A 17,313-nucleotide genomic window follows, 5' to 3' on the forward strand; every position below is an offset into this window, starting at 1 on the left:
TCCAGCCAACATCCATCCATCCATCCAACCAACATTCATCCATCCATCCATCCAACATCCATCCATCCAACATCCATCCATCCATCCATCCATCCAACCATCCAACCATCCAACATTCATCCATCCATCCATCCAACATCCATCCATCCATCCAACATCCATCCATCCAACATCCATCCATCCAACATCCATCCATCCATCCATCCATCCATCCATCTTCTCTCCATTGTTTTGTTTCCAACCTGTTTTTATCCTCTCCAGGTTTTCAGCGTCTGAATAATTAAACATGTTGTCAACAACATGTTTATTTACCATCATGCATTGCTTCTGTCCCCTGTGTGTGTGTGTGTGTGTGTGTGTGTGTGTGTGTGTGTGTGTGTGTGTGTGTGTGTGTGTGTGTGTCACAGCTAACCGAGCACAGAGCGGCGCAGCCAGCAGCTCCCAAACTGGAGACGCCTTAGGGAAAGCCCTCGCCTCAGTAAGTACTGCTCCGTTTCCCAGCGCCTGTCAGGATGCTAAGTGATGCTAACAAGTGCTAACTGATGCTAACAGGTGCTAACTGGTGCTAACAGGTGCTAACTGGTGCTAACTCCTGCTAACTGATGCTAACTGGTGCTAACTGATGCTAACTGGTGCTAACGGATGCTCTCTGTGCAGATCTACTCTCCAGATCACACCAACAACAGCTTCTCGTCCAACCCCTCCACCCCGGTCGGCTCGCCACCGTCACTCACAGGTAAACACGGGTCAGAACCCGACCTGAGTCAGAACCAGGAATGGGGAACACAAACGGTTACAAAGACGTTCTGGTCCAGGTTCTAGTGCAGACATGTCAGGATCAGGCAAAACTGACTGAGAAGCAACTTTTAACAGGAAATAATCAATAATTCCTTAATATTGATAAAAATCTTGTCTGATTACGACTTTAGTTTTCATTAAGACTTTATTCTGGTATTATTACAAACTTTAACGTATTATTACGACTTTATTTTTATAATATTATGACTTTTGGTTTTACGACTGTTTTTGTAATATTCCAACTTTATTCTCATAATACTATAAATGTTGTCGTATTATTACGACCATCAATAGGAATAACATTTTATTCCTGTTATTACTGCTTAATTATTAAGTAATTATTATTAAAATGCATTCTCATGTTATTATGACTTTATTCTGGTAATGTAGGTTTATTTTCCCATCATTACGTGTTTTTCATTTTTTTGTTTATAATTCTACATTCTAAAATGTTTTTTCTGTCTCCAGTGGTCAAACTTCACATAAAACCTATATTTCATCATAACTTAGTGAAATAGTTGCAGCTGGTGGTTTTTAATCTGTGGATGACTTCCCGTACCGACGCTGAGTCCACTCCTCCTCTCTGCTGCGTCTCCTTAAAGTGAAAAATGACTTTTTCTAATAATAATTGAGTCAAATTTGTCTAATTGTCGGCGCTCCGTTTGATGCGGCTCCGCCTTGTGACTGATGGCTTTAATTACGAGCTCCACTTCCACAAACCTGCCGGCTCCGCCAACACCAGCCCTCTCCCCTCTTCCTCCTCCTCGTCATCATCATTATAGCTGACTAGGATATTGCCTGCGAAACCATAATTGGTGTTTATCATTGTGTCAGAGTTACTCCACTTTTAACAAATTAGAAATGAAGCCTATTAGAGCAAACTACATGCAAATTGATATCCAAGGCGAACGCCGTGAGGGTGTTTTACACCGTCGGACTCGGAATAATTTAGCCGCCGTTTAATACATATATTTGTATTTGCACATGAATGTACCCAGGTGATTATGCATTAATTAGCATATGCAAATGAGCATGTAATATGAATAAAGGAGAGGGGAGAGAAAAGACAATGAAAAGGAGAAACGCGCTAATGAGAAGGAATCAGAGGAACAAGGTGGCAGCAAAACATGAGAGCAGAGGGAAGTTCAGAGCAACAGCTCTGGCTTTCAGCAGCCAGGAGACTAAAGCATTAAAGGTAACCTCACATCTCAAGTTGGAGGGACAAGAAACATTTTGGAGCAAAAAGCACCAAGGAAACCTGCACTGAAACGAATCTGGACTGAAAATCCATCGCTACACAGATTACGGCTTTTAAATGTTCAGTTTGGCGCATCGAGAGCGTGGATCGGGTTTGGGACCGGTCCAGGTTCAGGTCCTGATGATGTCATCTGGCCTCTCCTGATGTCATCTGGCCCGTCCTGATGATGTCGTCTGGCCCGTCCTGATGATGTCATCTGGCCTCTCCTGATGTCATCTGGCCCGTCCTGATGATGTCGTCTGGCCCGTCCTGATGATGTCATCTTGCCCGTCCTGATGATGTCATCGGTCTGCTCTGTTGCAGCTGCCAGTTCAGCCGTCTGGTCGAGGAACGGCGGACAGGGCGCGTCGTCGCCGAACTACGAGGCTCCTCTTCATTCACTGGTAGGAAACAAACTGAGTTTTATTCACAATTAAACTTTGACTTTTTCTCTGCAAATTCAGATTTTTGATCTCAGAGGATCAAAGTCAGAAATCTGAGGAACAAATTCAGGCTTTAAATTAAAGTCAGTATTTTTAAGTTAAATTAGAGGAAAGCGTTGGTTGTTTCAAAATGGCAGCATCTCGTTGTGCCGCAGCAAAGTCGCATCGAGGACCGGCTGGAGCGCCTGGACGACGCCATCCACGTGCTGCGGAGCCACGCCGTGGGGCCGTCCACGGGCATGGCGAGCGCGCACGGCGACATGCACGGCCTCATCGGAGCCGCGCACACGCACAACGGCGCCATGGGCGCGCTGGGCAGCGGCTACGGGACGGGACTGCTGTCGGCCAATCGGCACTCACTAATGGTAGGAGCTGTGATGATGTCATCGCCGGGTCAGAGACAACCTGCTGACCGTCCGTTTGTCCGTCGGTCCACTTTTTCTCACGTTGTCTTCATTAATAGTGAACGCTGTAATCTGGACTACAAAGCGCCGTGCATTCTGGGAGTTTGAGTCAGTCGGGTGTGAAAATGAGTTTAACCTGAAACGTCCTGTTCATGTCAGTTCATCTCCCAGAGAACCTGCAGGAACAAACTTCAGCCGTTTCTCTGTCACATCCTGCTTCACCCAGAGACGTGAAGAAAGACGTCCTGAGGCTGTTTTCCACATTCAGGCCTTAAAACAATAAAGATCCAAACAGCTGCGTGACATAAGGCTGGGCAGAGGGAGCCTGAAATACGGCGAACAGATCCAGATGCAGCGCCGCGTTCCTCACAGGAACCTCCTACCTGACGCTCACCTGGAAGCAGCATGTCGGCCTCAACGCAGCAACAGAAAAAGTTTTAACCCTCAGTGGCTTTTCCAGGAAACAGTTAATTCGCTGAAGGCTGCAGTAATCAGGAAGTAAACGTTGCTCACTAGCATGGACCAAACATTTCAGAGTCTGAAATATTTCCAGGCTTTGTGCCTCTGGTAAGGCTCAGACCCCTCAGTGGATGGGAAACCACAGCTGCATCAGGCTCTGCCTTCATGCTCTGAACGGACAGAAACGCCACCGATTCAGCTGCTGCTTAGAGGTTCCTGCTGATGTCATCCCAAACTCACAGTGTTGTTACTTTGAGAGAAGTGGGTGTACTTTCTTTTTCAGCTCCAACTGAGAAACTGTTTAAGTTTCTGACATGTTCTGTGTGAAAGAGGGAGCCGTTTCTGCTTCTCGGACAGATTTGGCCCAAAGCTGCACTGAGAAAACATTTGGTGTGAAGGATAATATTTTTACCAATCACCTTTTAACTGTGTGGAAGGAAATCCAAACAGCTGTAATGTGCAGCTGGTGAGACGGTGGGTTTGCTTCGGACCCTTAATCGGCCGCCTGTGCTGCCGTTGAGGCCACGGTTTGTGTTTGTTCAGGGTGTGAAGCTCATTACAGCTGAACCTGCCGGAGGCATCGAGACCTCAGTCCTGCAGCGCTGAGCTACTCAGACCCGTTTAAAGTCCAGGTCTGATCAGCAGTTTTATAAACGGTGGATTAATGTCAGGATAATGAAACTGAAGCTGAAAATGTTCTGTAGGGCTTCATGAAATGAGGAAAACATGACATCACTGCTGATACTGTTGTATACTTTGATGATGATAAACTCTAAATTTGTTTTCTCTCTTTGTGTTTTTGTGCAGCCTTTGGCCTGAAGCCGTTTCAGTGCCGCCCTGTTGAACAGTGGCTGCTGCAGGCGACTCGTCCTGTTGGTTACAGTGATGCGACGTGATTGAGCCGCGATCGGTTCTTCACATAAAAGTCTCCAGTAGCAGATAAAAGTCACTGGATTTGTTGCTTTTTTGATTAAAAGTTTCTGGTTTGAAAAGTTGTTAATCAACAAAGTTGGCGACTGATTCTTTCATCCTGACTAAACCTCCACTGAAACTCATGTTCATCCCCACATTTGGCCACGCCCCTCAGCGTATCTTAGCTCCGCCCATTTATGGAGGAATTGTTCACATTTTGGGGGCGGGGCTAAGCTTTCACAGCAGGGTTAGTTACACTTTAAAGGGCCAGTGTTGTGTAGTTCCCAGGCATGTGGAGCCACTTCATAGCATAATCTACGTTACCTTCAGTTGCTGTAAAAATATAGTTTAACATCTTGAAATTGGGCCTCTGTCTCTTTAAGAAGCTTCTGCTCTTTCTGAAGCTCCGCCTCCAGGAAGTCATCCCAACATGGCTCCCAACATGGTTTTTACCGGCGTTGCTCTGAGCAGCAGCTCCACCAGGTGTTTGCTAATGGATGCTGGCTAGTCTGGAGGAGCTTAGTGGGGGAGGGGCTAGGTCCGCCCTGCCGTTTTGAACATCTGAATGGTTGCCATGGAGATGAAAGGATTTCTAAAACATGCATGAAAAGCTCAAAGAAACACTCCTGGGAATAACATTACACCACAATGGAAAGGTTTAGGAAGTTTATTTTAAATAATTCTGCCTCGTTAACTGAGAAGCAAACGACGGTTCAGTGCACACCTCTGACAGTTTTGGAGTGGCCTAGACAAAGCCTTGACTTAAATTCAGCCAAAGTGATGTGGCCGAACCATAATTTATTTTGAATAATTTGACCCAGACGACGCGAGCAGGCAGTTCTCCTCCTGAAGACGTTTGTCCGTGAGGTAGTGTGTGTCCAGGCTTTGTTGTTCTCTCGCTCCCGGTGCGTTCGCAGCGTAAACAGGAACTCTGAGAGGAAGACGGATGTTTGAAAAAGTGACGGCATTGTGTTTGCATCAAGCCTGTTTTTCAGTTTTCCTCCTGCCTTTAACTCTCTCCTCGCCTGCAGCTTCTCATCGTTGCTCCTGCTCTTCTGTCTCCACACACATTGCTCTTGTTTCGCCGCATATTTACTATGTGACATCTTTGCTGTGATTCGTGTTTTGATCTTCCCGTCCTGATGGACTCGGCTGGCGTTCGCTCGCTCTGTTTTCATGCGCACGCATACACACAGCTGTCTGCAGTTTGGCAGCGCTGGGGCCGAGACGCTTGCAGGCTGAGATCATAACTCTGGGAAAACAGGTGGTAAGCTGATGTGGGACTGAGACGTATACAGTTCACAGCTATGAGTGCATCGTAAACACAGAAGTAGATGCATATGTCCCAACAATCAGCGAGGTCGCCTCGCCGTTCAGGTTCAAGGCTTTTGGCCTCCACAGCGAAAGCTGAAGGGACAGAATGAGCCAACATGTCAGAAAATATGAAGAAAATTCATATTTTCTTTACGTTTCCTGCTTTACTCTTCAGTGTATTAAAGCAGATCAAAATTAAAAAGTGAAAACACCCCTCCTACTAATCCTTTAGAGATAACATAAAGTCCAGTTCGTTCCAGTTTGACGTCACCGTCTTCCTTTTCTGAATAAAAATAGTCAGTAATGTACCAACAGAACCAGACTGAGAGTAAATACTCATAAAACAGAATAACATGCTCTTGTGTTTTTAACGATGTGGGAAACTGTTATTGTCTCTTATGCTTTTTGAGCAATGTTAACATTTTTAGCAAAATAAACACATCTGAAGTAGTAATTTGGTAAATCTGCTCAGATTAGCAGAGCTTTTCCACATAAACATGAGTTTTCATAGAGGTCAAAACTGGAATTAGCATGCTAGCTTAATAGTATGCTAAGTTAAAACTTAATCATCACTGGAAAAGGAGAAAAAACCTGACTGCTATTTACTGATTGTTAGCATGCTAGCCGCATGCTAGCCGCATGCTAGCCGCATGCTAGCCGCATGCTAGCTGCTGAGTTTTGGTTAAACTTTGCAAGTAAACTTGTCGTGACTACAGAAACTCTAAGGCTGTTACTGTTTTTAGAAAAGTTGCTATGCTAAGTTAATTTTATAGCTAATTACATGCTAATGTAGCATTCTGACATAAGAAAGGAAAATAAAAATAGTTTATAATAATGATAACTAATAGTTGGTGTCCTAGCTTAGCTTTACAGTTTGCTAACTATGCTAAACAAACATTTCGTGGTTGAGGAAAAAGCATATTTCTGAGAATACTTATTGCTTTTAGCATGTTAACTTAGCTAGCATTGGAACAAAAAAGGCACACAAAAAAATGGCTGAGAATAGCTGGTATGCTAACTTAGCTGTAACCATCATTGGTAAAAAAAAAGGAAGAACCCTCAGTATGTGTTGAGGGTTTAAAACCAAAAGATACTTTTTCTAACTTCACATAAATGTACCTATGCTAAACAAATGAGTCATTATTAAAAAAGAAGAGCAGTTCAGGGATTATTGTTTCCGTTGAGGTAAAATAGTTCTCTAAAAGGAACGGTAGCTATGCTACAAATAGTTTTCCTTCCTGGAAAAGAAGCAACAGCCCTGAAAGTGTTGCTCCTTGCAACAAAGAAATTGTTTTAAATTTGATTTTATAGCTCGCTAACTATGCTAGTAAAAACTAGTCACCATCAGAGTACATTAAGACGACATTTATTGATGTTTTTAGGAAGGTTAAAACTAGAAGCTACACAACAAACCTCAAGCAGTGATTTTTACTGACGTGGCCTGGATCGGGTTTGTTCAGTTCTTTTAATTACTTAGAAATCTGCAAACAAAAGACCTAGCTCTCTGTCATACAAGAAAAACAATGTGAAAAGACTTGTGTGTGTTTTAAATAATCCAGGATGTCACGCGCTGTTGGAGCCTGGGCTCATTTTTCTGTTGGTTGTGGGCACTGCGGCTTCTTTTAACCAAGTCATAATGGCTGTCTGGAAAGTCATGTTTCTCTCTGCTGCTATAAAGTCCTGCTGTTTGTTTTACTGCATAGCTGATGAGTTTGAAGGGCGACTCTGAAAAGATGGGAAAGGTTAAGCGACTGAAGCCCCCCGCTGCTCCCTGCTTCCATTAAGCAGCGTTACAGTAAGTGAGTTGACTCATAATCTGCCTCACTTTGCCGTAAAACCCCCTAATGCTTTGTAATGCTGAGCTTTTAGTAAATGCATTCCTGTAAGCTGATGAAAGTTGCCTTTACTTCGGAGCTGGTCGCTGGTCCAGTGATCGCTGAGCAGAGATATCATGGACGATTGTTTTAACTAAGCCCTGCTGTGGAGAATCTTATGGAAAGCTTTCAGAAGAGCTTTGATTTCTGCAGATTAATGTTGGCAGAGTATTGTCAGTCTGAGTTATCTGAACATCTAATGATGAAAGGATTTATTTGTTCAACGTCAGTCTGTGGGTGGAAGCTGGAACGTTTCCTCCTTTTATGTTTTTTCATATTTTAATTAGATTTTAACCAAAATTTGTTTGGTTCTCATTAATTTGAAAGCATGTTTGCGTCCTATTCAAAGTACAATGTATGCTAATAAAGGCTGCTAAAATATGGTAATATTGTAATTTTAATTAAGTTCACCTTTAGTCTCTGTTAGAAGTGTGTGGCGCTTTATGAATATTTATGAAGAAAAAAAGGTTATGATCATTACACATCGGTGTGCAGCCTGTTGTTTATAAAGATAATTAGATAAATAAACCTAAACAACCTTCATAATTGCTTAATGCAACATTATGCACTGAGTTTCCATCTCATAAATAAACCTCATCATACATGTGCAAAAATACATCAAGTTGAAAAATATGGAACTTTGTAAGAAACATTTGAAATTAAGTGAATGTAGAAAAATTCAGCAAAATTATAATTATATTTACTATAATTATAATTACTATAATTATAGTTATAGTAAATAAATTATATATATATATATATATATATAGCTAATATATATATATGTATATGTATATATATATATGTTTAGCTAAAATGTTAGTTTTATACAAATATATATTTTATTTTTCATTTCTGGCTATGTCTTAATGTAAAATCACTAAATACGGATCCAGGTTTAACATGAGAAAATCATTTATGGAGCACAAAGTTTAGTTTTTTTAGCATCACTGAAACTTAATGTTTTTTAACAGTTTGTGAAAAATAGCAAAAAAAATCTCAGTCACTTTTTTGCAAAGCGAATCTGGGGGTCTGTGAGTTTCCAAGGTTGCAAAAACTGGAGAAACTGTCATGTTTATGTTTTGCTCCTGGTTTGAATAGTTTCATGGTTCATGCATGTCTGCTGGGATCAAACTCAACCACCTTCTGTTATTTTTGAGAAAAGTAACAGGAGCTTCCCCTGGAAAAATATTTAAATATGTTGAAAATAATTCAAAAATAATTAAAAATTGCCTTAAAAAGAGAAATTGTGCAGTAAATCGTTATATTGCTTAAAAACATTGAAGTATAAATCACTCCTCTAGTTTGTTTTGAAGTGGTTCAACGTTTCTCGTCGCCTGAAGCTCGTTTCTTCTCTTCATGGAGAATCCCATCAGAAACTTGAGCCTTCATCACAAATAAAAACAAACTGCCTCACATTTTTCCATGTGACTCATGTTTTTCCCCTTCATCCTTCTTTAAATTTTTGTAATTTCTGGTTCTTCGTGACATGCAGCAGAGCCTGCCACACGTCTTCCTCTGTTCATTCTGGGCTCATTAGAGGAACACATGCATGCATGCAAGTCACGCCACTGGAAAATGTTGCAGCATTTTCCCCTGCGGACGTCCAGCCAGCCTCACGGTTTGCTGTGTTGTAACAGGTGCTTTCTGTCAGAGGCTCCGTTCTGCACACAGGAGGCTGAGCGCTTGGCGGCCATGTTTCTTTATTTACACTTTCTGTGTTCCTCTGCATTAAGAACTGACTGGTTCTCTTGGACTTTGGGGGAATTTTTTAAAGATTTTCTTCTGTTTTGTCACATTTATATGTTTCAGATAAAACTAGTTTTAATACCAAATAACTAACTTTGGTGTCTGAGTCTCCAAACCAAACGTGTGAGAAAGTAAATGCCCATAAACTTCACAACTGGTTGTGTAAAAATTGTTTTATTTTAGACACTTTGCAGGTATTTCAGCATAAACAGCCAGTTTAAGGTCATCCCTTCAAGTCTAAACTTTGACTAGACCACTTCAAAGCTCTCATTTTGTTGTTTTTGAGCCATTCAGACGCAGGCAATCTTGGTAGTTTCTCCTCTATTCCTTGAGTTTAATAGATAATTCTGCCTACTTCATGCCGTTAGCTGGTTTCCATTAGAGTCTTTATTCTACAAGACAGGCTTTCATTAGATTTGGGTGTGAAAAAATGTGGTTTATCACAGGTAACTCATGATTTCATGAAGGAATAAACTGGTTTTTATTATTATTTGAAAACTGGGTTTCACATGTTGAAGCAACTTTAACAGATTTACTCCAACATAATTGGTCCAAAGTTCTGATCAGAACCGCAGCCCAACAGAAACATGATGTCTGTCAGAGCAGAGGATGTTTCTGTTCTCTGTTCATTCAGTTCAGTTACATTCAAAGTTCTGTATTCATCCCAATGGAAATCGAATGTTGTCTTAACTCAGATCATCCAGCTCTTCTCGGTTCCGGGTTCCTCCCAGTGTATTTTGAGCCTGGCGGGCCACCAGGCCTTACTTTGCCCCCACCAGGCTCATTTATTTTAGTCTTTTTAAAATGTTTTCATTTTTACGACGTTGTAGTTGGTGTTCAGGCATTAAATCTTCCAATCTTTCAATGACATAATTATCAAGTGATATTTTAAAATTTCCTGTCAACTTTAAACATTTTTTAACTCAAAAACACGACGAGCCGCTGGATGAAAGACTAAACCACCAGGCTCAGCAGGTTCTCTGGGGGAACCTTGGAGTTGTTGTAGGTGTTGATGCAGGAAGCATCTCCAGTAGCAGTCAGTGTCACAACGAATCCCAGGAAGCCTCTGACTGAAGACCTGATGATCATGAAATTAGAGCAGATTAATATCCGTGTGCAGAGACGATATTCCTCAGCATCAGCCCTGGATGAAACCAGGCAGTCACTGCTAATCCACCTCTTTTGCCTTTGCTGCTTCTTTAAGGCGAATGGTTAGAAAGATTTGGATGTTTTGAATGAATCTGACACCATGACGGTCACATAGCAGCTTCTAAAACCCGATAAACATAAAAACCGGTTCAGGTTTGTCACCAGGCAGAACGGCTGAGTTTTGCAGGACGGCTGAGTTTTCCAGAACGAGCGGCTGAGTTTTCCGGAACGAGCGGCTGAGTTTGCCGGAACGAGCGGCTGAGTTTTCCAGAGCGAACGGCTGAGTTTTCCAGAGCGAGCGGCTGAGTTTTCCAGAGCGAGCGGCTGAGTTTTCCAGAGCGGCTGAGTTTTCCAGAGCGAGCGGCTGAGTTTTCCAGAGCGAGCGGCTGAGTTTTCCAGAACGAGCGGCTGAGTTTTCCAGAGCGAGCGGCTGAGTTTTCCAGAGCGAGCGGCTGAGTTTTCCAGAGCGAGCGGCTGAGTTTTCCAGAGTGCTGCTGTCGCGTTGAGCCGGCGCTCGGCTCCAGAGTGCGAAACCTAAACAGTCTTTGTTTATCTCAGATTATACTTCCACTTTCATTACCTCCGCTTCTCCTCCTTTGTGGCCAAATGTGCTTCATCTGAGATAATTGGAAACGACAATTGGAAATTGCAGAAATCCGGCTAATATGAGATGAAATATTACAATTTACAGAGTTGGTGAAACATTTCTCCTGTCGGTGGCGCGGCTGCAGCTTCGGAGCGGACTTGTCCGTTACTGTTTGCAGCCGCGTGATGAATCTGTGGATGTGTGTGTCTCCTCCTCTCCCTCGTCTTCCTCCCGCCGTTTCTCTCTCTGCGACGGTCGCAGCGATCAGCAGGATTATACATGACAGCCACTCAGCACCTCCTCTGCTCGCGTCTCCTGCGAATCTTTATTATCCCGACCGGCTTTATTGGAATTTCTCCTGAGTGCAAAAACCAAATAGGATGAAAGAAATAGAGATGATGAGGAACGGGGATGATATGTGCTAAAGTTTTCAACATCTTGATTCTGTAAATACATTTGATTCCTGTTTATCCAGGTAAAGTTCATCATCAGAATGAAAATCGACTTCATGGGGAAATAATCTCATGTTTTGATGAAATACCCAGCAGAGAGTAAACCTTCATGGATTTGTTCTCGTGTCTTTTAGGTTGTTTTTGTTCGGGCCGACGTTGTAAATCACATACCGACATAAAGTTATCATAAAGTTAATATTAATGTTCAGTAAATTTTATTTTTTTGCTGTTTAATATTGACTCACTTTGGTGATGCTTTCAGAGAACCTGGGATTTTCTAAATGTGTTTTGGTCCTACAGCCTTTAACTGAAACAAACTATAAGTTTCCAGACTTTTCAGGGTCATTGAACGCACCACCATACCAACGTGTTTCACACTTCACCTCCTGCACACATGCTCATGCTTTCTGGTTTGTTTTGAGTTTTTATTCACCTATTTAACAATAATTTGAGGTTAAGCTAATCGTGTTTCCATGTTGGCAGTTTGATCAGGTGGGAAACGGGCGTGGCCTTCTCTGACTAAACCAGATCGGTTTATTTCTGATTTATTTATATTTTCCTCCTCGTTGAACTAAATGAGGGACGGCTTCTTAAAATATAAAAGCCCTCCATTAAAAATGTACGCCACCCTGTCTGCCTGCCTCCCTGCTGCCATTTTGCATTTGGGAATCCAGGCGGCGATGAAAGGCAGAGCAAGAGACGGAGCTGCAAGTAATAAACAAAGGAGCGAGAAGAAGGAGCGCGAGCGCCGGCGACATTTTGTGATATTTGCATGAAGCGAGCGGGGAGTTTGGCATGTGGTGGGCAGGAGCTCGCTGTCAGCCAGCTGGATTAACCACCAGACTGGGAGTTCATTCCCAAAATCACTTTATTTACTCTGCAGCACATCAGCAGACTGAAGGTGGGCTTTGCTGCATATCTGCCGCTCCAAACAGGACTGGATTCACCGGACCGGGTTTATACATAAACGTAATGCAGTTATGTTAAAAGAAATTCAAATCAATTCAATAAAGTTGCTCCAGTTTGAATAAAAATCTAATAATTCCCCCTGAGGACGGTCTCATGTGGCCCAGACAAAGTTTCAGAACAGTACAAATATGATTCTCCACTTTTCCAAAGTCTGGACTAAAAGTGTATAAAAGAAAATTTCCCCACCTGATAGAGACTCGGTTGCATCATCTGCTCACCTCCAGCTGCTGTGGCTCTGAGTCAAACCAACCTGTTCCCCTCCTGGCCTGTGGGGGCGCTGCACCAAGAACCACTGAAGGAAACGACACAAAAACCTCTGAAGACACTGATTTTCTTAATTGTACATTAAAATGGAGTGTCATCAGATTTTAGTGATTTGAGGATTTCTTGAGCCGCTTCTCCTGCTAGCGCTAGGCTAGCTAGCATTTGTTTTGGTTGTATTTACCCAGAATGCCCTGTGCTGTAGTCCACTTCCTGTTTTTGGAGCGGTCTCTGGTCCGTTCAGACAGATTCTAACCAAACAAAGACCGAGGTTTGGAGGACCAGAGTTCGGTTTTATGGTATGATCCGGAGTTTTAGGCAAACAGACTGGAGTTGGATTAAACTGGATTAAACCAGATTAAACTGGATTAAACCGAATTGAACCGGACTCACTAACGGTGAAATAAAACCGTTTTTGCTGCCAAATATGGCACCGCCAGCTAGCAGGTTTAGGGTGTTTCCTGTAATCAGATTCTGCTCTGCGGCTGAAGACCCTGGTGGAGAAAGTCCAACTGTCAGTTCACCTAAAACCCAAGCAGAGTTTGGTTCTGCATCAAACTCTGTTGATCGTTAGAACAGAAACACATTTCTGGAGCGGCCTAATCAAAGTTTGGACTTGAGTCTAGGGCTGGCTTCTAAATCAGTTTTATTGATTAATAAAATTTTTGGTTTTTGAAGAATTAATTTTTGGGAAAATCTGGATTTTCTTTACCAGTGAACTCATGTAGTGATGTCATCACGCCCAGGGCGGCCATCTTGGGTTGCAGCTTCATTTATTTGGACTTTGGACTCGTGTCAACTCAACGGCAGAATATAAGGCTTAAGCTACATTTTTTTACAAGAATAAATATTAATATTGAGAACTCTAACATGGAAAATTTGTAATTAGATTTTTAGAGGGAAAATCAAGGAAGGAAAAATTCTCATAATTTGATGGATCTGATGAGGTTTGAAAGAAATTTCTGATTTTTGTCATCCAGATCTATTTAAATCTGATTGAGAAATCACCTTAATGCTGGGAAAAAACAAGTTTGCTCTTTTAAAAACAGATTTTTGTAGATTTTCTTTCTCTGATATTAAAATTTGTTTTATCTGAAACATTTAAAAATAAAGAAAAAACAGAAAAATGTGTCAGGAGGCAAATTTCGACTTTCCGTCTCGGTTCAGATCCAGTGACCGTTCCTGCCGATGCGTCCCAAATTAAAAGCAAAGCTGAGGGAAACGGGGGTGAGTGAGCGGGCGTTTTGAGGCGCGTGGCGCCCGCAGACGTTGGCACCCCAATCAGCCGTACGCAGAACGAGTCGGGACCCATCCGGTGCCAACGCCGCTAGTCCCCGCTGGAAGCCGCGCGCAGCCCTGGGAATTACAAATCCCACAATTAAACATATGGGCATTAAGATAATTGTCAGTTGTGCTGCAGTGTGTGTGTGTGTGTGTGTGTGTGTGTGTTGTGGGGGGGGAGACAGATGGACAGGATTCAGCAAACTACTCTCACACACCCCTGGGGAAAAACAGGGAAAAACAAAAAGAAACCCCAGACTTCCTGAACAAAAAGAAATTTAAATTTCTGACGTCTAAATTTGAATCTGAAATCGAGATAAAAACTGATGGAAGACGGGAGAGAACGGAGCGGAGGCTCAGAAACTCCTGAAGAAGAAGTTCTGCTGTTAGAAAGATGGACGATGCCCTCTGCTGGGCTCAGGCGGAACTGCAACATCTGCAGAAGACCAGAAAAAGCTGCAAACAAAGGAATAAAAATCACATTTAGGACATAATGCTTCATTTAGAAAAATACAGTTTATAGGGAGGATAATTCATAATAAAGCAACTGTGCCTGTAATGATCAGTCAAAGAAATCCTCCCTAAACGAGTGTTTTCTTCCTTTGGTGTCATCCAAAACATTTAATAGCACCACATTTCTTCAGAATAAAATAATTTAAATATTTTAATCTGAATTTACCCAGAGAAATAAAAGCATCAGTTATTTAGGTGCAAATAAACACCAACGACTCTTATTCCCTATTTATTCTCTTTGTGTTAAACTGATTAATTTAATCCAGTGAATTACTAAACATTACAGTCCAGATTAATACAAATAATCTGTGTTCTCCAGATTAATAGTCTAAATTAATCTGCATCTTGATGGTCCAATTCAAGCCAAAAAAAAAAACCATATAAAGTATTTTAGTTACAATAAAATTCAGTCCAACTTATTTCCAATTACATCATATTTATTAAAATAAATTAGACCAACTCACTCCAATTTCAGTTTAATCCAACAGATTTAACATGAATAAAGTCAAATTGAAGATAATTATTAAATATTTCATTCCTAAATTTAAAGTTCATCCATCTTAAATTCAACCATAATCCAGGTGTTTTTTATTTTAATCCAGATTAATGAAAACACTCCTGTTATGAATACGACTCAATTCAGTTCAATTTATTTGTAATCCAGATGATTCTATAATCCAAATAAATCCAGTTTAATCCAAATGATTCAGCATACATACAGATAATTATCACATGTTTTAGATAATTTATAAATCAATTAATTCCAGTTTAACATCAATAAATTTATCTAATATACAAAAATATAATTTTATATATAATCCTCATTTATGTAAAATTGTTCCAATACAATCTAAACCAACGGATTCAACGTAAAGTTACAAATATATTTTACTTCAAATCAATAAACACCAATTCAGTCCAAGTCATTTATAATCCAGCTGATTGAATAATCCCAACAGAGTCCAAGTAATCCAGTTTAATCCAGTAAATTCAGCATAAATAGAGATGAACATTGATGTAAAATATCCTGTTATATTTAATCTGTGCCGTTTTCTGCTGCCTGCAGTGTTCAGGTTCACCACAGCGCCCTCTGCAGGCAGGATGTGACACGTCTCCTCTGTTTGCCTGCAGGTGGGCTCTCACAGAGAAGATGGCGGCAGCGTGGGCAGTTTACGCGGCGGCCACTCCATGGGGGGTCAGGTGTCGGTTCCTCAGCTGCCGGTCCAGTCGGCGACCTCACCGGACCTCAGCCAGCCCGACCCGTACCGCGGTAAGGCCCAAAACCTGCTCTGTGCACTGGTTCAGCTTTTATTTTGAAACTACAGCAGTTTTTCATCTGTTTTTTGTCTGTTGTACTTAAAAAATGTCAATAAACATTTAAAAGCTGGAATTTTATTTAGAAAATCTAAACTGTTTTTTCTAGCTCAGCTAATCAGTTAGCATGAGTCATAGACATTAGTTCTGCTAATGCTAAAGCATTGCAACACAGTTTTTAGCAGAAGCTAATGCTAAAGTGCTAGCTTCAATTCCAATGAAGTTACATTTAGCGCTAAGTGTGCATTAGCAGAAGGGAGCCTACCACTGATCAATTATAAATATCAGTTATCAGCCATCATCAGCATCAGGCCAAAGTTATTTGCAGTTTGGTTCATTTCTTCCTAACGAACCAAACTGCCTTCATTTCTGTCAGGCAGCAGTTAGCAATGCGTAAAATAAATAAGCTGCAAACAAAGCTGAAAATGAGCCTGAAAAAGTTTTTGTGAATAAATTGAGGAGCACTTCACTGGCTGAGCGTTAAAAAGCTAATGAGGAGGCTGAACAAATCTGCAGAGTGAATATTGAGGAGGAAGGCAGCGTCTGAGCTCAGTGTGCAGCAAATTATCCCTGAGCTGGGCTGTTTTTATAAGGCTGAAAATGAGTCGCTGGCAGCAGAGTTCATCCAGCAGCGACCACAGCCAACTGGGTAATGAGGTGAGAGGAGAAGAAACGCTGGGCTGGCATAGGAACCAGGAGCCGCTCGTTTATTCTGCATCCCTTCATAACTCTGTCAAACAGCCGAGGCAGCAGGGAAGTCTCACCTTCACTTCATCACCTGTTCATGTTAAAGAGCCGGATCACAAGTTACCGACCCGTCGTTATTAGATGATTACTGGGTGGAAACGATGCCGATATGATGACTGAGAGCAGCTAGAAATGTCCAAACGTCCATTACTATTAAATATATTTATTATTATGATGACAGTAATCTGTTATTTTACTCTGCCTCAGACTATGGTTTAAATCAGAGCTTCCAAACATAAGGGTCGCGATCCCCAGGGGGGTCATGAGACACCAAGGTGGCGGCCACAAAATAACTTTCAGAATCATAGTGATGGATGGATGGATGGATGGATGAATGATGGATGGATGGCTGGTTGGATGGATGGATGGATGGATGGATGGATGAATGATGGATGGATGGCTGGTTGGATGGATGGATGGTTGGATGTATGAATGGATGGATGATGGATGGATGGATGATGGATGGATGGATGGATGGATGGATGATGGATGGATGTATGGTTGGATGGATGGATGATGGATGGATGGATGGTTGGATGGATGGATGGATGAATGATGGATGGATGGTTGGTTGGTTGGTTGGTTTGTTGGTTGGTTGGTTGGATGTATGGTTGGATGGATGGATGGATGAATGATGGATGGATGGTTGGTTGGTTGGTTGGTTGGATGGATGGATGGTTGGTTGGTTGGTTGGTTGGATGGATGGTTGGTTGGTTGGTTGGTTGGCTGGTTGGTTGGTTGGCTGGATGGTTGGTTGGATGGATGGATGGTTGGTTGGTTGGTTGGTTGGATGGATGGATGGTTGGTTGGTTGGTTGGTTGGATGGATGGATGGTTGGTTGGTTGGTTGGT

The 17,313-nt window shown here is 41.9% G+C and overlaps 1 protein-coding gene across 7 annotated transcripts in view; it reads left to right on the forward strand.

Annotated features, from left to right (window-relative positions):
* The window catches only part of tcf4 (transcription factor 4), a 172,807-nt gene that overhangs the window by 144,741 nt on the left and 10,753 nt on the right, over positions 1-17,313 (forward strand). For all 7 annotated transcript variants that reach the window (XM_015045447.1, XM_015045449.1, XM_015045448.1 and 4 more), the window contains 5 exons: positions 408-478; positions 658-736; positions 2,360-2,439; positions 2,634-2,843; positions 15,533-15,671. In XM_015045447.1, coding sequence (XP_014900933.1) covers positions 408-478; positions 658-736; positions 2,360-2,439; positions 2,634-2,843; positions 15,533-15,671 — 579 coding nt within the window. The remainder of the gene's footprint in view (positions 1-407; positions 479-657; positions 737-2,359; positions 2,440-2,633; positions 2,844-15,532; positions 15,672-17,313) is intronic.

Source organism: Poecilia latipinna, unplaced genomic scaffold, assembly GCF_001443285.1.
Source record: "Poecilia latipinna isolate Pla-1442-1.1 unplaced genomic scaffold, P_latipinna-1.0 Scaffold727, whole genome shotgun sequence".
NCBI lineage: Eukaryota > Metazoa > Chordata > Actinopteri > Cyprinodontiformes > Poeciliidae > Poecilia > Poecilia latipinna.